The sequence below is a fragment of the Lolium rigidum genome, chromosome 7 (genome assembly GCF_022539505.1).
Source record: "Lolium rigidum isolate FL_2022 chromosome 7, APGP_CSIRO_Lrig_0.1, whole genome shotgun sequence".
Taxonomy (NCBI): domain Eukaryota; kingdom Viridiplantae; phylum Streptophyta; class Magnoliopsida; order Poales; family Poaceae; genus Lolium; species Lolium rigidum.
Genome location: NC_061514.1, coordinates 344348591 through 344364968, shown reverse-complemented (window position 1 = coordinate 344364968; position 16378 = coordinate 344348591). Strand labels below are relative to the sequence as shown.

At 42.2% G+C, this 16378-nt stretch overlaps 1 protein-coding gene across 1 annotated transcript; it reads right to left on the bottom strand.

Annotated features, from left to right (window-relative positions):
- Positions 1-469: 469 nt before the first annotated feature.
- On the bottom strand, positions 470-3215 carry LOC124676526 (transcription elongation factor SPT4 homolog 1-like). The gene is made up of 5 exons (XM_047212569.1): positions 3075-3215; positions 2602-2693; positions 2103-2158; positions 861-922; positions 470-775 (listed from the first exon to the last, which is right to left on the bottom strand). The coding sequence occupies exons 1-5, from the start codon at positions 3207-3209 to the stop codon at positions 725-727; spliced, it is 396 nt and encodes a 131-aa protein (XP_047068525.1). The 5' UTR covers positions 3210-3215; the 3' UTR covers positions 470-724.
- Positions 3216-16378: the final 13163 nt, after the last annotated feature.

The following is a 16378-nucleotide window of genomic DNA, read 5'->3' as shown; positions in this document are numbered from 1 at the left end:
GAGATGTAATGTATGATGTCTTTTTACTGGAAATTTGGAAAATAAAAGGATTAGACCTTGTTCTCTGTATGCTGAAAAGAAATGCATTAGACCTTGTTCTGTGTATTCATCCGTGTGTATTGCTTGGCATCATGTTCTCGTCTGTGCTCTTGTTCGATCATAAATTTGTGTGGATTTCTTGCTTAATGACATTGTGAACCGTCAATTTCTTCCTCACTGTAAGTGGATATTTGATCTGTCATGGTGTTCCTGCAATACTTATGATGACGTATTGCCTATCCTCAGTGTGCATGTGTAGACAGCAGCAACATGCGGGCGCTACTCACTGGCGTCTCTGCATGCGGTGTAAACTGGAATCTTGCTAGAAGTGCAAAGCTACTACCACAACGATGACTCCTGGACTGAACTACGCCCAGTGCAGCCATTACAAGCTAATATTATAGGAAGCAGTTCATATTATAAACTTGCGTGAACTAAACTAGATGTCATTCAGATTGTCCCACCAGCTGCACAGAGGTGCGCGATCAATTCACAAAGGACCCATCAATACTGGTAGTTTCCGACATTACAGGAGCAACTATATATAGTACTGCTTCAGGATGAGGGCAACATGAACATGCGCGATCAATTCACTAAGGACCCATCAGTTCTGGTAGTTTCTGACATTACAGGAGCAACTACATAGTACTGCTTCAGGATGAGGACAACGCGAACTTGAGCTTGTTCACGCACGCCTGGGAGGGTGATACTGCACATCATTGTCTTGGCACATCCCCTGGAAAGATCATGATTTTTTATTAAGTGATATATTGTACAAGAGTGTCAAAGTTCTTGCTAAATGTGAGCATGCAGTTTCTTACTTGATACTCCTCCGGAAGTTCCTCAGAAACAGCCAGAGTATAGCACCCGGGAATGAATCTCCCTGCAGACCAACAAAGCAACACTTCTTTTAGATCTTTTTAGGCCGTGTATGAGTTATGACACAGAAGATAAACACACGGTCATCCAGGTTCCAGCAAGTCCGGGGCTACCGGAGTAATGCATAGCAGCACTGTGAACTACTGGTAATTAACTGAAAGGATCACATGATTAAAAAGGACAATGCTCGGGCAGCGCAGCTCTCAAGTTAACTCAAAGATAATAACTGGTGGAACCTCCTAGTATGGGACTTCTTTTGACACTGACGGCACCTAGATTAATGGTGTGACATGGTAGATATAGCCAACAAATAAGGATAATCAAATTGATGTTGTTTCACGATGCAGAAATCATGCCAACAAAATGTAAATCAAGGTAACTGAACAAGGATTGCATCACTGCAAAATGTTAATCAGATTATGGTCTTGAGTTTTGAGACGAAAATCAATTAAAATTTCAGTAGATTCATTCATACAATTGTGGAAATATTGGATCCAGTATCAAGATGTGATACATGAAAGTGTATAGAAGACTTCAGAAGGGAAACAAAGAAGGAACAAGAGAGTGCACTTGGGTTAGCAAGAATGCAATTGGACAGTTTAAACAAGATCCCAATGTGAAATGTTAGACATGCCTAACATAAGAGCAGCAAGCAGACAATGGAATGAATTAACAACCTATTTCCGTCAAAATGTTCTTAAAGGGTATAGGCATTTCTCATCCAGACACCCCACCTAGTGTTATTTATAAATCTTACTTATTAGTACTACCTCCGTTCCAATGAATAAGTTGTATATTTATATTTTGAGAAGTCAAACTATGTAAAGTTTGACCAAGTTTTTAGAATAAAGCAGTACATGTACAATACAGAATCAGAATCATTAGATACATGATGAAATATATTTTCATATGGTATTTATAACTATAGTTGTTGATAGTTCATTATAAAGTTTGGTCAAACTTAAAAAAAAACGCCATATTCATTGGAATTGAGGGAGTATATTGTAGCAAGGAGAGCTTTCTCTGTACATGGCCTAACTAGTTTTCTTAGCAGTCTACAACAGTGCATATCATTCTGGGCTAGGAATGCAATAGCATAAAGTAAACCAAGCTGAAAAGAGAAAGTAACTTAAAGACAAATAGAAGTACAGGGCTGTGTGATAGCTATTTTAATACAAACTCACCGATTCTCAACCAACGAGCAGCCCAACTCCTATTGGGATCCATCAGCGATATTATTCTGCAAACCACGATGCACGCAATAAAATCAGTAAAAGGGAAGCACAGGACCTACATAACCCATGTCTGGGGAAATAACATCTTTTAGCAGCAGCACATTCTTATAGGGAGTATATGACTGTTTCAACTTTCTGTATTACACAAGTCACACTACATGAACATATATGCTATGTGCTTTTGCACCAGCAAAATGTCTTTATAAACTACTCACCAAAATCAACCCAAAGAGTGGAAGACTGGAAGTTCAGAGAAAAACCACAGCTATTTCTCCTCTTATATGTTTATAGGCCAATTTGCAGTAGGTTAAAGCACAAGGTACATCATGAATACAGTGTAGAATGGAATTCCTCTTATCATGAAGTAATTTGAAAAACATAACCAGAGAAAGTTTGAGAGCACCACTAGCCATTACAAGTACATGAATGCAGTGTAGAATGGAATTACCCAGTGAAGTTGGCGGTGGTGCAGCCTACGACGTTGTCACGATCCTTGTCCATGTCCAGGAAGGGGCAGTTCTCGCAGCCATTCTCCCTGAACTGCAGATCACATAGAGCAATCAGATAGAGGAGATGTAAATAAGAGCAACAGCAATAATACATCGCCGTGGGTAGCCTCCCTCTGCTTGTGCCATAGGAGTTTTCGTCCCACAAAAATCGCACAAATTTCGGACCGCATAATCTACAGGAAACCCAAGTACGAGGTCGAAGTCGATAACAAGCAGCTAAACCCTAGTACGATCCAACGACGATTCGCTCCGTTAAGAAATCAGGCAACCCTAATTCGACACCGAAATCTCCCCCGGGTTACCCAGCGCGAAGGCACGGATTCACTGAACCAACGGGGCGCGGCCTAAACCCTAGGTCCCGATGGACGGGTAGCGAGAGGGGAACGCGGCGGCGGCGGCGGGGGGTAGGTACCTGGTCGTAGGTCTTGACGAGGCGGCAGCGGAGGCAGGCGCGGAGCTCGTGGCCGAAGCTGTTGGGGATCTGCGCGTGCTCAACCCGGCCCTCGTCGTCCATCATCCCGCCGCCGCCTCCGCCGCCCCTCCTCATCCTTGCTTCGCCTCGCGTCTCCTCTCCGGCTCTCGTCCTGGTGCTCGCTTCTCTCGCCCCCTCTGCGCTTCGCCGTAGCCCGTAGAGCTCTGGTGTGGCTTCTTCCGAGTCCCGACTTGTGAACCCCAGAATCGATCAGGTTGGGCCCTGTTTCTGATGGTTGGGCCGACGGGTAAGTTGATGGTTGTTGGAAGGCCAAATCTCAGAGGCCCACTAGACTAGGGTGGAGATTACAGCAAGAACTGAAGAAGTTGCCTATTGCCTTGGCTCAAAAAGCAAACGCTTCTTCTGCACAAAGGTATAAAACCGGATGGAACTGAAGAAATGACATCACATCACAACTTCACAAAAGAAATTTTGGATTCTGTTTTTTATGACTTCAGATCACGAGTATCTCGCTAAAAATGGTAAGACGTTCGATTTTTTTTTTTTTGGTTTGCTAAGTAAGGAATATCGTATCGTGTCCCTCGTGGCAAATGATTGAACTGATGAGCGGCCGAGGACAGTACACTGGAAAAAGAATTCCGAGCAGTACCACAAAGATGGGAAGCTTGAGTCCGACAGAATTGGTAACTCTTGGCATAGCGTGGGTGCAAATCATCAGAAGAAAACAATGAAGTGGCGAGCGTACTATGCGCATACTGAGCGTGGAGGATACCATATCAGGCAAATCCCCTTCTTGGCAACCGATCGCTCGAGCGAGCGGATCTTGTCGGCGCGGAGCGCTCGCGCGGACGCGCGAAGGCAATTCCCTTTTCGCCGCGTCACGCGTGTCACGCTCGTTTCTATTTTTGGTAACCGATCGACTTTCCCTTTTCGGCCCGTCGTTTTCGAATTATTTCGAATCGATTTGGGGTTCGCCTCCTTCCGCCCGTTATCCTCTCTCCCCTGTTCTCGTCTCATTCAGCCCTGACGGAGAGGGCGACGGCGACGGCGGAGTCGATGCTCCGGTTCCTCGTGGCTAGTGCGCGACCTAGATTTCTCCTGCCGTCGCTTCACTAGCAAGCTCCAGTCGAGTTCGGCGCTTGTAAGGTTAGTATTCCAAGCTGGATCTAGTGGGGAGATCTAGGTCTCGCCGGCCGGTTTGTTTGTCCGGCGAGGGATTGTTTTCCACCGTGGATTTATTTTCTGATCGGTTTTTTGTTTGTCTGGCGATGGATTGTTCCGGCGAGGGTTTGTCTTTTTGGGTGGATTTTGTTCTCCGCCTAGGTTCCTGATTCGTTCCTCGGTTCACAAACCTCTGTTATCTGGGTCTCGTCGGCCGGTATTGTTTTGTGCGGCGAGGGATTGTTCCACCTTGGATTATTTTTCTGATGGGATTTTTGGTTTTGTCCGGCGAGGGATTGTTCCGGCGAGGGTTTTTTTTTGGTGTGTTTTGTTCTTCGCCTAGGTTCTGCTTCGTACCTCGTTTTTCTCAAATCTCTGTTATGGGATCGGCTGTAAATTGCGTTTTCACTTATTTCAATGTTCATTGTAGTCCGATTTTTGGCTCTGTTGCACTTGCTTTTTGTCCACAATTTCTATGGTAATTGTAGCAGGAGAAAGCGAGAGATCATGCGACTTGTTTTTCTAGGTGTTCACAAATCCCTGTTATGGGGTTTGTTTTACCAACCCACTTACTCACTCTTCATCAACTAGTATCTCAACGTTTAACCAATATATACATTCTGAAGTTACCAACCTCTTTTTTTCCCTGTTATGGTAATTGATTTTACTAAGAGTTTCTCATTATCATGGCATCTGTTTTTGTATTGCAGCGTTGTTGTTTCAATGGCGGGCAGCAAGAAACAAGGTGGTGATCATCTAGGTGTTCGCAAAATGCCCAATGCTAGTGAGCGCGCTAGGAATCGGGCGTCTCCTCTTCTGTTGTCGGGTTATATGAACATCTAAGTTACGATCGGAAGAACTCGATTGGGGATATGGATCTTGGTTCAATGCTTGACATCAAGTGCCATGTTCTTCACAATCCATTGATAAGCTGGCTCGCTCCTTTGTATGATAGTCATTCCCGAGAGTTTGTCATTCAAGGGCGTGGTAGAATCCCTCTCAATGCTGATTCCATTTACCGTACACTCGGTCTTCCGCGGGGGATATTCCTGTTGTGTATGCAATGGATTCTATCATAGAGGCTCGTCTAGGTCCTTTGTTATTTCCTGGCCATAGCAGCACGCCGAAGATTACTTGGTGTGTTCACAATGCTTGTCGAGAGATGACTCGGTATGATGACATTTTCAAGCAAGTTTGGATGATGTATCTTGTTTGTACTTTGCTTGCACCAACAACGTCTAACAAAGTCGGCAACGAGATGTTATCCTATCTTGGTATATGTGTTATCCTCTAGTTTTTTAAAAAATCATTCAATTTTTTTATCAATATATGTGAACAATCATTTTTTACGCGGTGTTTACATTATTTTTTTGTAGGACAACATTAGCAATGTCGGGAACATGAACCTTTGTCGGTTTGTGTGCGACAGATTGCATGATGAGCTTTGTCTTGGGAAGCCTTACGGAGGCTGCCTGTTCCATATTCGATTCTTGTATGTTGACTCTTTGGATATTAGCTCTCTTAACCTTGACCTTCCGGATGGTAGATTTGTTGCTAATATATGGTCAAAGAAAGATGTTGATACTTGTGCTTGATGCTGACTTGAAAAGGGATGGATCTGGTTATGGGAATCTCGAGGTTAGTTAATCTTTTTTGTGTTTCTCATGTTATGACATGAACCTTTGTGGTCGATTTTGTGCAAGCTGATGCATTTTTTGTTTTTGTCTTGTCACTAATATCAGTTGAAGCCACACCTTGCTATAAATTTCAACTTGTTTGGAGGTGCAGCTAGCTTTGAAAGATGGGTTGAAACCAATACTGCACCTAACTGCCCGAAAAATGTATGATACAGTGATAAGTTTTTTATTTTTAGTTTTTTGTTTTTCAATTTTGTATAGTACCATTACATTTTTTTAGTATATCTCTTTTTTTAAATGAATTTTAACCTTTTTCATTTTTTGTGTGTTGTTTTTTGATGTAGCGTAAAGACAAGGTTTCTAGATTAATGGGTGAGTTTGCGTACGGTCTCACTTGGTCTAATGAGTAAGCTTGTGCAAGGTTTGACTGAGGTTGATGATGACGAAGTTGTGTATACTTGCAAAATCTGATAAGACATTACGCTCTCAAATCGTTGCCTCTCGTTCATCGCATGATGGAGGTGCTGCAAACACAACCTCTCCTATTGCGCAATCAACTTATGATCGTCTGATAAGATTGTAGGAAATCACCAATACACCGTCTCAAGAATGTGCCTTGCAACCAAAGTGCTGATGCTACGGATGTTGGGGGGATGTGCCTTGCAAGCGGATTGCTGATGTTACAGATGTCGGAGGGGATGTCCTTTGCAACCAGAGTGCTGATGCTACAGATGTCGGAGGTGCTATTACTGCTGATCCATTGAATGTTGTTGATTCCGTTTCATCACCTGTCTCTGAGCAAACTAATGTTCTGGCCGAGGCCCGTGTTGTTGAGCAAACTCGTGTTACCAGGTCTGCTGCAAAAGCCGCTTGTGGTGCCAAAGCGCCATGTCAAGGCGATAAGGTACCTGTTGTCAACTTCGGTGACAATATGTACGACGGCGAGAGTTATCATTCGACAATGACGGTGATTATGTTGATGAAGCCGTTGCTGATCGCTTTGTTATTCAAAGCGGACGTCATGTGGATGTAGGTGAGCATGGTGATACCGTGTTGTCGGAATGTGCGGGAGTGCCAAGCCGGACAACTCTTTACGGTGTTGCGACAGTTGTTCCCGGTGTTTCTCCTGAACTGGTTTCCACCGGTGTACCCATGGATATTGATTATGCTTGTTGCGGAACCATCGATGCTTGATGCTCTAGTACGTTTTATGGAAGCTGATATCACTTGTTGCATCGGCAGATAATAGGATTGTGTTTCGGGGTCTTGAAAATCTTGCGGACTACTGCTGCTATGCATATTGATGGTGTTGTTGATGAGCGAGATTTAGATATTGGGAAGCAAGTTTTATACTGAAACAAATGAAGCTGATCTTCTTCGTGCCAAAGATGCCGGTGCTTGATGGTGCTTGTCATTTCGTCGGTACGAAGTCGGGCGAAGTTCTGAGTTCTAGCCTTGAGGTTGCTTGTAATGAATGAAGGCAATGTGAAAGGATTATACGATGGTTATGATGTTGTCAGTGAGACAATCAACGAAGTCGTGAATGATTTGAAAAGGAGTAGGTGTGCTCTCGATGCCTCTGAAGCGAAACGTACTTGTGTTGTACGCGAGGATAGTTCTGTTAATCCTGTACAGAATGAACCGTCATCTGCTCCTAAGAAGAAGCCCAATGTGAGAGGCAGAAGGTATTTTTGATCGACCCCGTTTGAAGTTACTTACCAATGTATTTCATGTGTAGCTATCAACATTTCTGTCGTTGCATTTTCTTACATTTTTTCGCTGTAAATGTATTCATGTCTTTTTCTTTTTTGCTCTTTTTTTGTATTTCGTGTAATTTTACCAAATACCATCTCATGAACTTACCAATGCCTTTTTCTGGTAGTTATCAAAACGCTGGTTGTATTGCATGACATAGTATGTTTTTTTTTTTTTTTTTTTTTGACCAGAAAACCGTAGGGGAAACCCCTACGGTGTAATTTTCAATTAAATGATAGAAAAAGTACAGAGAAATTTACATACGAGGTGAAAGGGAGAAAAGCAGATAGAAACTAGCTAGCTAAGAAAATCTAGCGAGACACTAGAAGCTATCGATCCATTCAGATAGTGCTTGCTTATGCCGTGGCTTAACCCGGTGAACTATTACAGATAGATCTTTCTTAAAAATAATCCTCCAAGCCTGCATTGATGGCTGCACTTTCTCAAAAATGAGACCATTACGTTGTTTCCAAATGCCCCACAGAGCACTAGTGGCAACTTCAAAAAAACTTGGACCTGAATAATTCTGCTTGGCTCGCTCAAACATATCCAGAGAACCTTGACTAGAGTCCCACACAATGCCAACCTTTCTCCAACACTTACGGGCAAAACCACAGTTAAAAAATAAATGATCACGTGTTTCTCTTTGAGCTTGATTGCACATAACACAGTTTACTCCCGAATCTAATGTCCAATGTCTTCTTTCCATCATATCACGGGTGTTTAATCTATCAACCAGAAATAACCAAACGAATACCTTTTGTTTATGTAAGGTTTTACTTTTCCACAGCCTCTTGAACACCGGGGAGACTGACAAACCATCAAAGATGAACTTGTAGTATGTAGAAGGGGTGTATGCTTTATTAGCTTGCAGAAAGGTCCAATTATCTGGTGTCCCCCTATTAAGATACTCTTGCCTCATGTCATTCAAAATTTTCAACACTTGAACCAACTCCTGGAAAGCTTGCTCAGACAACGGCAAAGAAAAATGATCTGCCAGCTGCTCTACATCGGTACATCTCAACATGGGCAGGAGGGTTACATCAGTATCAATGGCAAAGGAGTATAACCTTGCAAAATCCTCAGAAACGAGCTCTTCTTTCCATCTATCCTTCCAGAACAAAATTGCATTTCCATTACCAGGATTGCACTTGCTCACTCCACGAAAAGTAGTGAGAAGATCACACACATCTCGCCACCAAAAGGAGCCCACCCGACCAGCAGATTGTGGAACAGCAGATTGATAATATGCTTGCCAAGTCATATGAACCCAAGGGGTATCAGCATGGTTAAAAAATCTGAACAAATGCTTAAGCAACAAAGCATCATTTTGTATTTCCAAATTTATGACACCCAGCCCTCCCTTGTCTTTCGGTCTACATACCATCTGCCAGGCAGCAAGAGAGTTATGTCTTTCCTTGTCCTTCTTTTCCCATAAACAATGTCTCCTAGCACGATCCACTGTTTTAATGATAGCTTTATTCAGTTTGAGCATGCACATATAAAATGTGGGTAAGGCCGAGAGAACAGAGTTTACAAAGGTGAGCCTGCCACCGTAGTTCAAAAAACGGGAGCAAGCATTCAGACGCCTTTCCACATTGTTTGCAAGTGGAGCAAGATCTTGAACTGTCGGCCTAGTTGTCCCCATTGGCAAACCTAGGTAGGTGAAAGGCATTCGGCCTACGGTGCAGCCAAAAAAACTTGCCAACACATTCGCATGATTATCATCAATGTTTACAGCAACAAGACATGACTTGTGATAATTTACTCTCAGCCCGGTTGCCAATTGAAAAGTGTGTAAAGTCTGTTTCAGAACCTGCAGATGAGCGAAGCTAGCTTCCAAAAACAACAGTGTATCGTCCGCATATTGTACAATGGGGAAATCCTGGCCATCAAAAGGGACCGGAGGAACTAACATACCATCATCACTCAGCTTGTTCACTAGGTCTTGAAGAATATCAGAAGTGGAAGCAAACAGTAAAGGAGATAACGGATCGCCCTGACGAACACCACACTTTTTTCCCAGGGATGCCATTAAGAAGAACAGAAGATGTCCCAGTGCTCAATATATTTTGGATCCATCCAAGCCAAACATCATCAAAACCTTTCTGCCGAAGAATTTGAATGATAGCTGAATGTTCTACTAGATCAAACGCTTTTTCAAAATCAAGTTTCAGTATGATGGCACCATTCTTTGCAGATTTACAGTGATGAAGGTACTCAAACGACCACGCTAAACAATCCTGAATGTTTCGAGATTTGATAAAGCCGTACTGATTTTTATGAACCACATCCACAATCCTAGATTGTAATCTATTTGCAAGTAGCTTGGTGAGGAGTTTAAGACATGAGTTCAGTAAAGAGATCGGCCTAAAATCGTTAGGAGTCTCCGGCGAAGCTTTCTTGGGAATTAGTGCTATGATAGAGTCATTAATACTCTGGAGAGAAACTTTCCCATCCTGAAAGTCTTGACATAAGGCATAAAAATCTGTTTTAATAATCTGCCAACAACTTTTTAAAAACTGACCATTAAAGCCATCTGGCCCAGGCGATTTGTCAATTGGAAGTCTGTGAACAACTTTATCAATTTCCTCTAAAGTGAATTGAGCCGACAAATTTTTCAGATTTTCAACTCTTTGCACAATCTCTAATACTTCAGCAGGAACTACAGAATCCATAGAAACACCTAGTCTATCCTTGAAAGATGTCCAAAGAATCGCAGCTTTCTCTTGATGATCAGAAACTTCTGATCCATCAGCAAGTGTAAACCTTGCAATGTGATTTTGCCGATACCTTACAGTAGCCATTGAATGAAAGAAGGCAGAATTCTCGTCCCCAAACTTGGCCCACCGAATTGTACACCTATTCCTCCAAAGCAAGTCCTTGCAAGACAACACGTGTTGAAGTTTGTTTTTAATGATGTTCCGAAAATTCCATTCAGTGATATGTAATGGCCTTTGTTCTTCATACTCATCCAAACGGAGAATGACCGCATTACAGTTTTTTATTATAGTATCCATGTCAGAGATGTTACCATTCCATTTCTTCAGGGCTTTTCTCAGAAGTTTCAGTTTGGAAGATATTATCCTTGCACTATTTCCATGACAGTTAGTTGCCCAAATATTTGCAACTACTTCGAAAAATCCCGGCTGCCTAATCCAATAATTCTCAAATCTAAAGATGGCAGCCTTAGGAATTTTTGAGTCAATTTTCACCACACATGGAATGTGATCCGAGGTTGGGCGAGCCAGAGGGTGAACTTGAGTATTTGGAAACGTCAAAGTCCATTCTGTGGTGGTGAAGTACCAATCTAATTGTTCCATCAATGGGATCGACTGCATGTTACTCCACGTGAAAGCCCTGCCCTTAATTGGCAGCTCAACCAAACCCAGATGACTTATAATTTCATTAAACGTGAAAATATCATTCATATTAGCCCCATCTCTGTTACGATTTTCAGTCGATCGGTAGAAATTGAAATCTCCAAGAAGGAGCCAATGTGCAGTCACAGGGATGTCCAGATTAAATAACCAAGAAACAAACTCAGTGCGACGAGGTTCAACACACGGACCATAAACATTCACTAAAGTCCAGACAAAAGAAGAAACCAACGAGGTGAATTCAATGGCCACTCCAAATGATTCTTGCAAGCAAAGACGACCAGAGAAAACTTTGCTATTCCATAGAATTAAAATACCACCAGAAGCTCCATTTGACGGCACACATACAAAATGATCAAACCTTTTGGGCGCAAACTTCCGGATATCGGAATTATCAAAAGAGGCCTTTTTAGTTTCTTGCAAACAAACAATCGAAGCGCCACTTTCTTCAATTTTGTTTCGCAAGATAGGCCACTTGTCCTTATCATTGATGCCACGGATGTTCCAGTTTAAGACTGACCACACATAACTGTGTCTTAGTGTACTTGACGGCATATCTTCCAGAGCAAACGAAATACCAATCAAGGTTCAGTAATACAAGCAAAGCACACACACGACAAAACTTGATATCGAAGTTAAGTGGAGCGCTCACGATGCAGCTTTTCTTCAGTGAGATCCGCAGGATCCACACCACAGTCTTCTACACCGATTCTCTGCATCTCTTGAATTTGCAGCACCTCAGGTTTGGGAGCAAGTGGAGTCCGCGAAACCTTGCGACGAGAAGGAGTATATGGGATTGCCATCTCAACATAACCGTCCTTGTCACTACGAAGACCACGACGAAGGCCACGCTTAGTAAGCGGAGTTGCTGCTTTGCCCAAGAGAACATCATCAGAAGGAGTGACCTGAACATTTGAAGATTGGACAATAGACAAACCCACCGCCTCCAGCTGCTTACAAACAGAGCGACTCAATGACCCAGCAACCGGCAAGCCCACAGACCCCAGCTGCACATCTTCCTTTGTACTCATATGCTGAATTTCTGACATGCCCAACTGACCAAATTTACCAACTTCAGAACTGCTCAATTCAGTTAAATCACTATCGCAGACTATATCAACCTCATCAAAGATTTCTTCGATAACACAAGAGTTGTCTCGAGGAGAATTTATCACATTAAACACCAGATCATCATTTGCAGCAAGACGAACCCCATCAGAACTCCTCTCCTTAGCAAAAGCATCCAGTGAAATCAAAGCCACCTTCCTGCCAAAGATAAAGTAGTTGTCTACTTCTTCAGCAACAAACCGCATACCTCCCAGGGACGAAAGGAAGTTATTGTCAAAAGAAAGGCTAACAAAGAAACTATTATCATGTTTCACGTTAGGCAACATCAGGCTTTTAATAGCAAGACCAGCCATCATCACTTGCACATCCGAACCAAAAAAACTCTTCTTCATAGTCTTGATTGTCAGTTGATTCACTGTCACGGAACTAGAGCCAAAATCCATAGGAAAAGCTTCAGCATCCACAGGCTTTGTCTTGTTAGAGATCGTACTAACCCAATCCTGCAAATTGTTGGCAGTATCATTACTTTCAAACGGATGTACACCGGCGTCATCAGTCCCAATTTGCTCTGAGGTTTCCTGTCGCGCAACATCCTTTTTCTTCCAAACTTGCTTCCGAAGAGGGCGGTGTTGACGAACCGCTACAACGATTTCCTTTCGTTTAATCACCCAAGTTAATCGCCTAATCGAGCCATGCATTGACTCACACTCCTCCGCCCTATGACCTAGATAGGAACATATAGAGCAAAATAACTTTCCTGGGCACTGTCTCGAGAAGTGGCCTTGGCCCAAACAACATTGACAGGAAGCAGAGAGGGCTGTAACAGGCTGAGAGACGGAGGAGAGAGGACAATTCTTCCAGGAGTGGCCTGCAACATTACAGGTGTGACAAAAAGGCCCAGGGCACGAATTTGCTAGATGACCATGAAGAGAGCACGTCGAGCACCTATCCAAAACAGCGAAAATATCTGCCGAGGCGGGAATCCAGGGAAGATTAAGGCAGGCAATAATTTCGTGCTCCATGTAATTAGCTTGACGTAAATCCAAGATATGCTCCAAAAGACCCCGATTGTCAATCACTGACATCACTTCCTTTTTGAAAGAATTCCCAGTAAAATGCGGTAATACCGGTCGTTGATTTGGCAAGTGTAAATCAAAGGTAAAACTTCCAAATTTAATTTTCGGCTGAGAAATTTCAAACGAGGCTGAAGGCAGAGGTGCCATCAAAGAACCAAGATTAATAAACTTGGACGACTCAGGAATTCGCGATGAACTTGCATAGTTACCAGAAGAATCTCCATAAGGAGGATTAGTCGTTACAGTCTTAGTATTGCCCTTGAGGAAATCCAAGTTAGTTCGAACTGCAATGGATCCAGGAGCCGGAGAATGATTACCATGAACCGAATTCAGCCAATACTCAGCAGCCAATTCCACACTCCGAGCAGTATCACCACGAAACAGATGAAAGTGACAAATGAAATCTGGCCAGACTCGATCCTTAAGACCGTAAATAAAATGCCCAACCTTATTTGAGGCAACAGAGAATCGAAAGCGATTATCACTTAACATGAAAACCCGAAATCCATCACAGCGACCACCGATGCAACATTGAAGAGCCAAAGCCACAGATTCTTCACAGAGGGGGAACGAGGCATAGGAGAAAGAGACCACGAGGAAGAATTCCTTTGCCGAGGGAGAGGAGGAGAAGTGAACCGACGAACCAAAACGACGACGCACCTGAGCCTCGAGCGCAAGGCCCGGGGAGAAATCCCAGTGAAGAAGACCCTCCATGGATCTTAAACGAGGGGAAAACCATGGCCGCCGGCTAGGAGGAGGTGGGAGGTGGGAGGAGGGAGGAGAGCCATCCTATAGTATGTTTTTATACTTCACTGTTTTTGTAGTTTTTTCTAATAATTTTAAGTTTTTTTGCTTTTTCACAGGCAAGCTGTTTATAAAAGTCAGGTTGCTACAAGATCTTCACCACGACGAGCTCCTAGAGGTACTTCTTCAGGTGTTGTTGATAACGTTGCAGTTAAATCAAAAGTGTATACTTTGAAAGACCGTCTTGAAGGCTCAACAAAAATTCAAGCTGCTTGGAACATCTACTCGTAGTTGAAGCTGGTAGTCAGATTTTATCGGAGGTTGTTTCGATGGGGTTGTTTTTAAGGATGCTTGTTTTCTCTTCCAAGTCTACAAGTGAAACTGTTCCAACGAGAAAAGAATATGCACATGAGGATCCAGTTCAAGTTAGCTTTGCAACCGGTAGCCGATTTCAGCAGTTGGTGGTTCCGATGTGGTTGTCCCTTCTAAGTCTACAAGTGAAATTGTTCAAACAGAAAAAGAATCTCCACACGAGGAACCACTTGAAGTTAGCTTTGCAAGCTGGTACCCGGGTTTCAGCGAGAGGTTGGTTCCGATGTGGTTGTTCCTTTTAAGTCTTCAATTGAAATCGTCCCAACGGGACAAGAATCGCACATGAGGAACCGAGTTGAAGTTAGCTTTGCACCTCAAGATTACGGTACCGGTGTTACAAATCGGATGGCTGATCCTGTTGGCGATGTTGACCATCATGCATCTGCTTCTCTATTGGAACAACTTGTTGTTGTTGCTCGTGATGCTGAATAAAATGCAACAGACTTCTCCACAAGGTATTTGCTCTCTCGTTTTTTCGTTGTATCGGTTTATGTTTTTTGTATTCATTGTTTTTTCATTCTTTCATTGTTTGTTTGACTTAGTATGAAACATTTTTTTAATCAGATCAAACTGTTACTGTTGTTAAGAGAGCTAAATTTGTTGCTGCTGATGGCAAGCTGAGTCTCACTCCTGGCATCCCTATAGATCTGTCTGCTTATCATATTGTAAATACATCTGCGTCTGATAAAAGCGCTTCTCCATCTGGTAATATGATTTTTTGTTTTGTGCTCTTTTTTGATTGCTTTTTTTTTTGTCACGCTTCTGCTCACAATATCATTGTTTTTGCGCAGAGGCATTAGGAAATGCTGATGGTCATGATTCTACCATTTCTGCTGATGTTGTTAAAGAATCAGAAACTGCAAATGTGTCATCTATCCCTCCTACTGGTTAGATCATTTTTTCTATCTTTTTGTGTTTTATTTTTACAGTTTTTACTTTCTTTTTATTTTCATGTTCTTTCTGTTTTTCACTCAACCTTTTTTTACTTATTACATGTTTTCTCGTGCATGTCTTGTTCCATCAATTCATCTACGCCCGTTCCGCGTATTATCTCCCACTTGTAATCTATATATGCGAGAATGCGTACCATCAGGGCAAGTAAATGCAAGTATCCGTAATACGTTTTCAAGGAACAAGAGAGGGAGGAAGAAGAAGAATTAATTGCTATTTTTACAAAACCTGCCTTTTTTATGTATCATTGGGGTGTGGCGAAGTGATGGTGTTGTTGAGTTGGTCGATGTATTAACTTTTTATTTTATTTTATATGGGTGAACAATATCCTGTATGAACGCTATGTAATTTTATCCCTGTTTATATGTAATGGATGATTTTACCTTTTTTGTTATGAATAATATCGATCTGTGTGAGTGAGTACTGTTTGTTTTTTCTTCCCTATCTCTTTTGTTTTTTTGGACCTTTTTCTTTTTTCTTTTTATACCTTCATTTTTGTTTTTTTATTTGTGGCTACATGTGCGGTGATGTTTATTTTTGTCAATGAAGACGGAGGTGCAACTGACTTTCAAGAACATTGTTTTGATGACTCTGTAGACGGATTGCATCCTGTAATTGCCACCGAAATCAGTAACAATGAAGCTGGTATGTCCTACTCTATCTTAGTAGTTAAGTTTTTCATATAGAATATCATGTCCTTGTTTTTTTACATTTTGTTCACTTTCTAATTATCCTTTTTTTGATTTTCTCAGATGATTTGGAGGTCCTTTATATTACTCCAGCTTTGCCAGTGCCTGTTCATAATTTACCTGTTGCCAGTAGAACTCCAAGGACCAGGCTACGCATGGAAAGGGTCGTTCTTCCTTCGAAGTTCATGCTACCTCCATACAATCGAGTAACTTGCACCGATGAGCAAGAATTATTGTACCAGCAAGTTATAAAGCACAACGGCGACTCTCAACACTCTAAAATAAAACGAGTATGTCGGGTTTCTCATGTATACGCAATGGTGTTCTTTTTAGATAATTCATTACTTTTTAGCAACTTAGTTTGATCATGTATTCCTTTTTACGGCGAGATCAAGGTTTTTGATGATTGACCCTATGTGGGTTTCCACTGGTGACTTAGCTAGTAGCGTT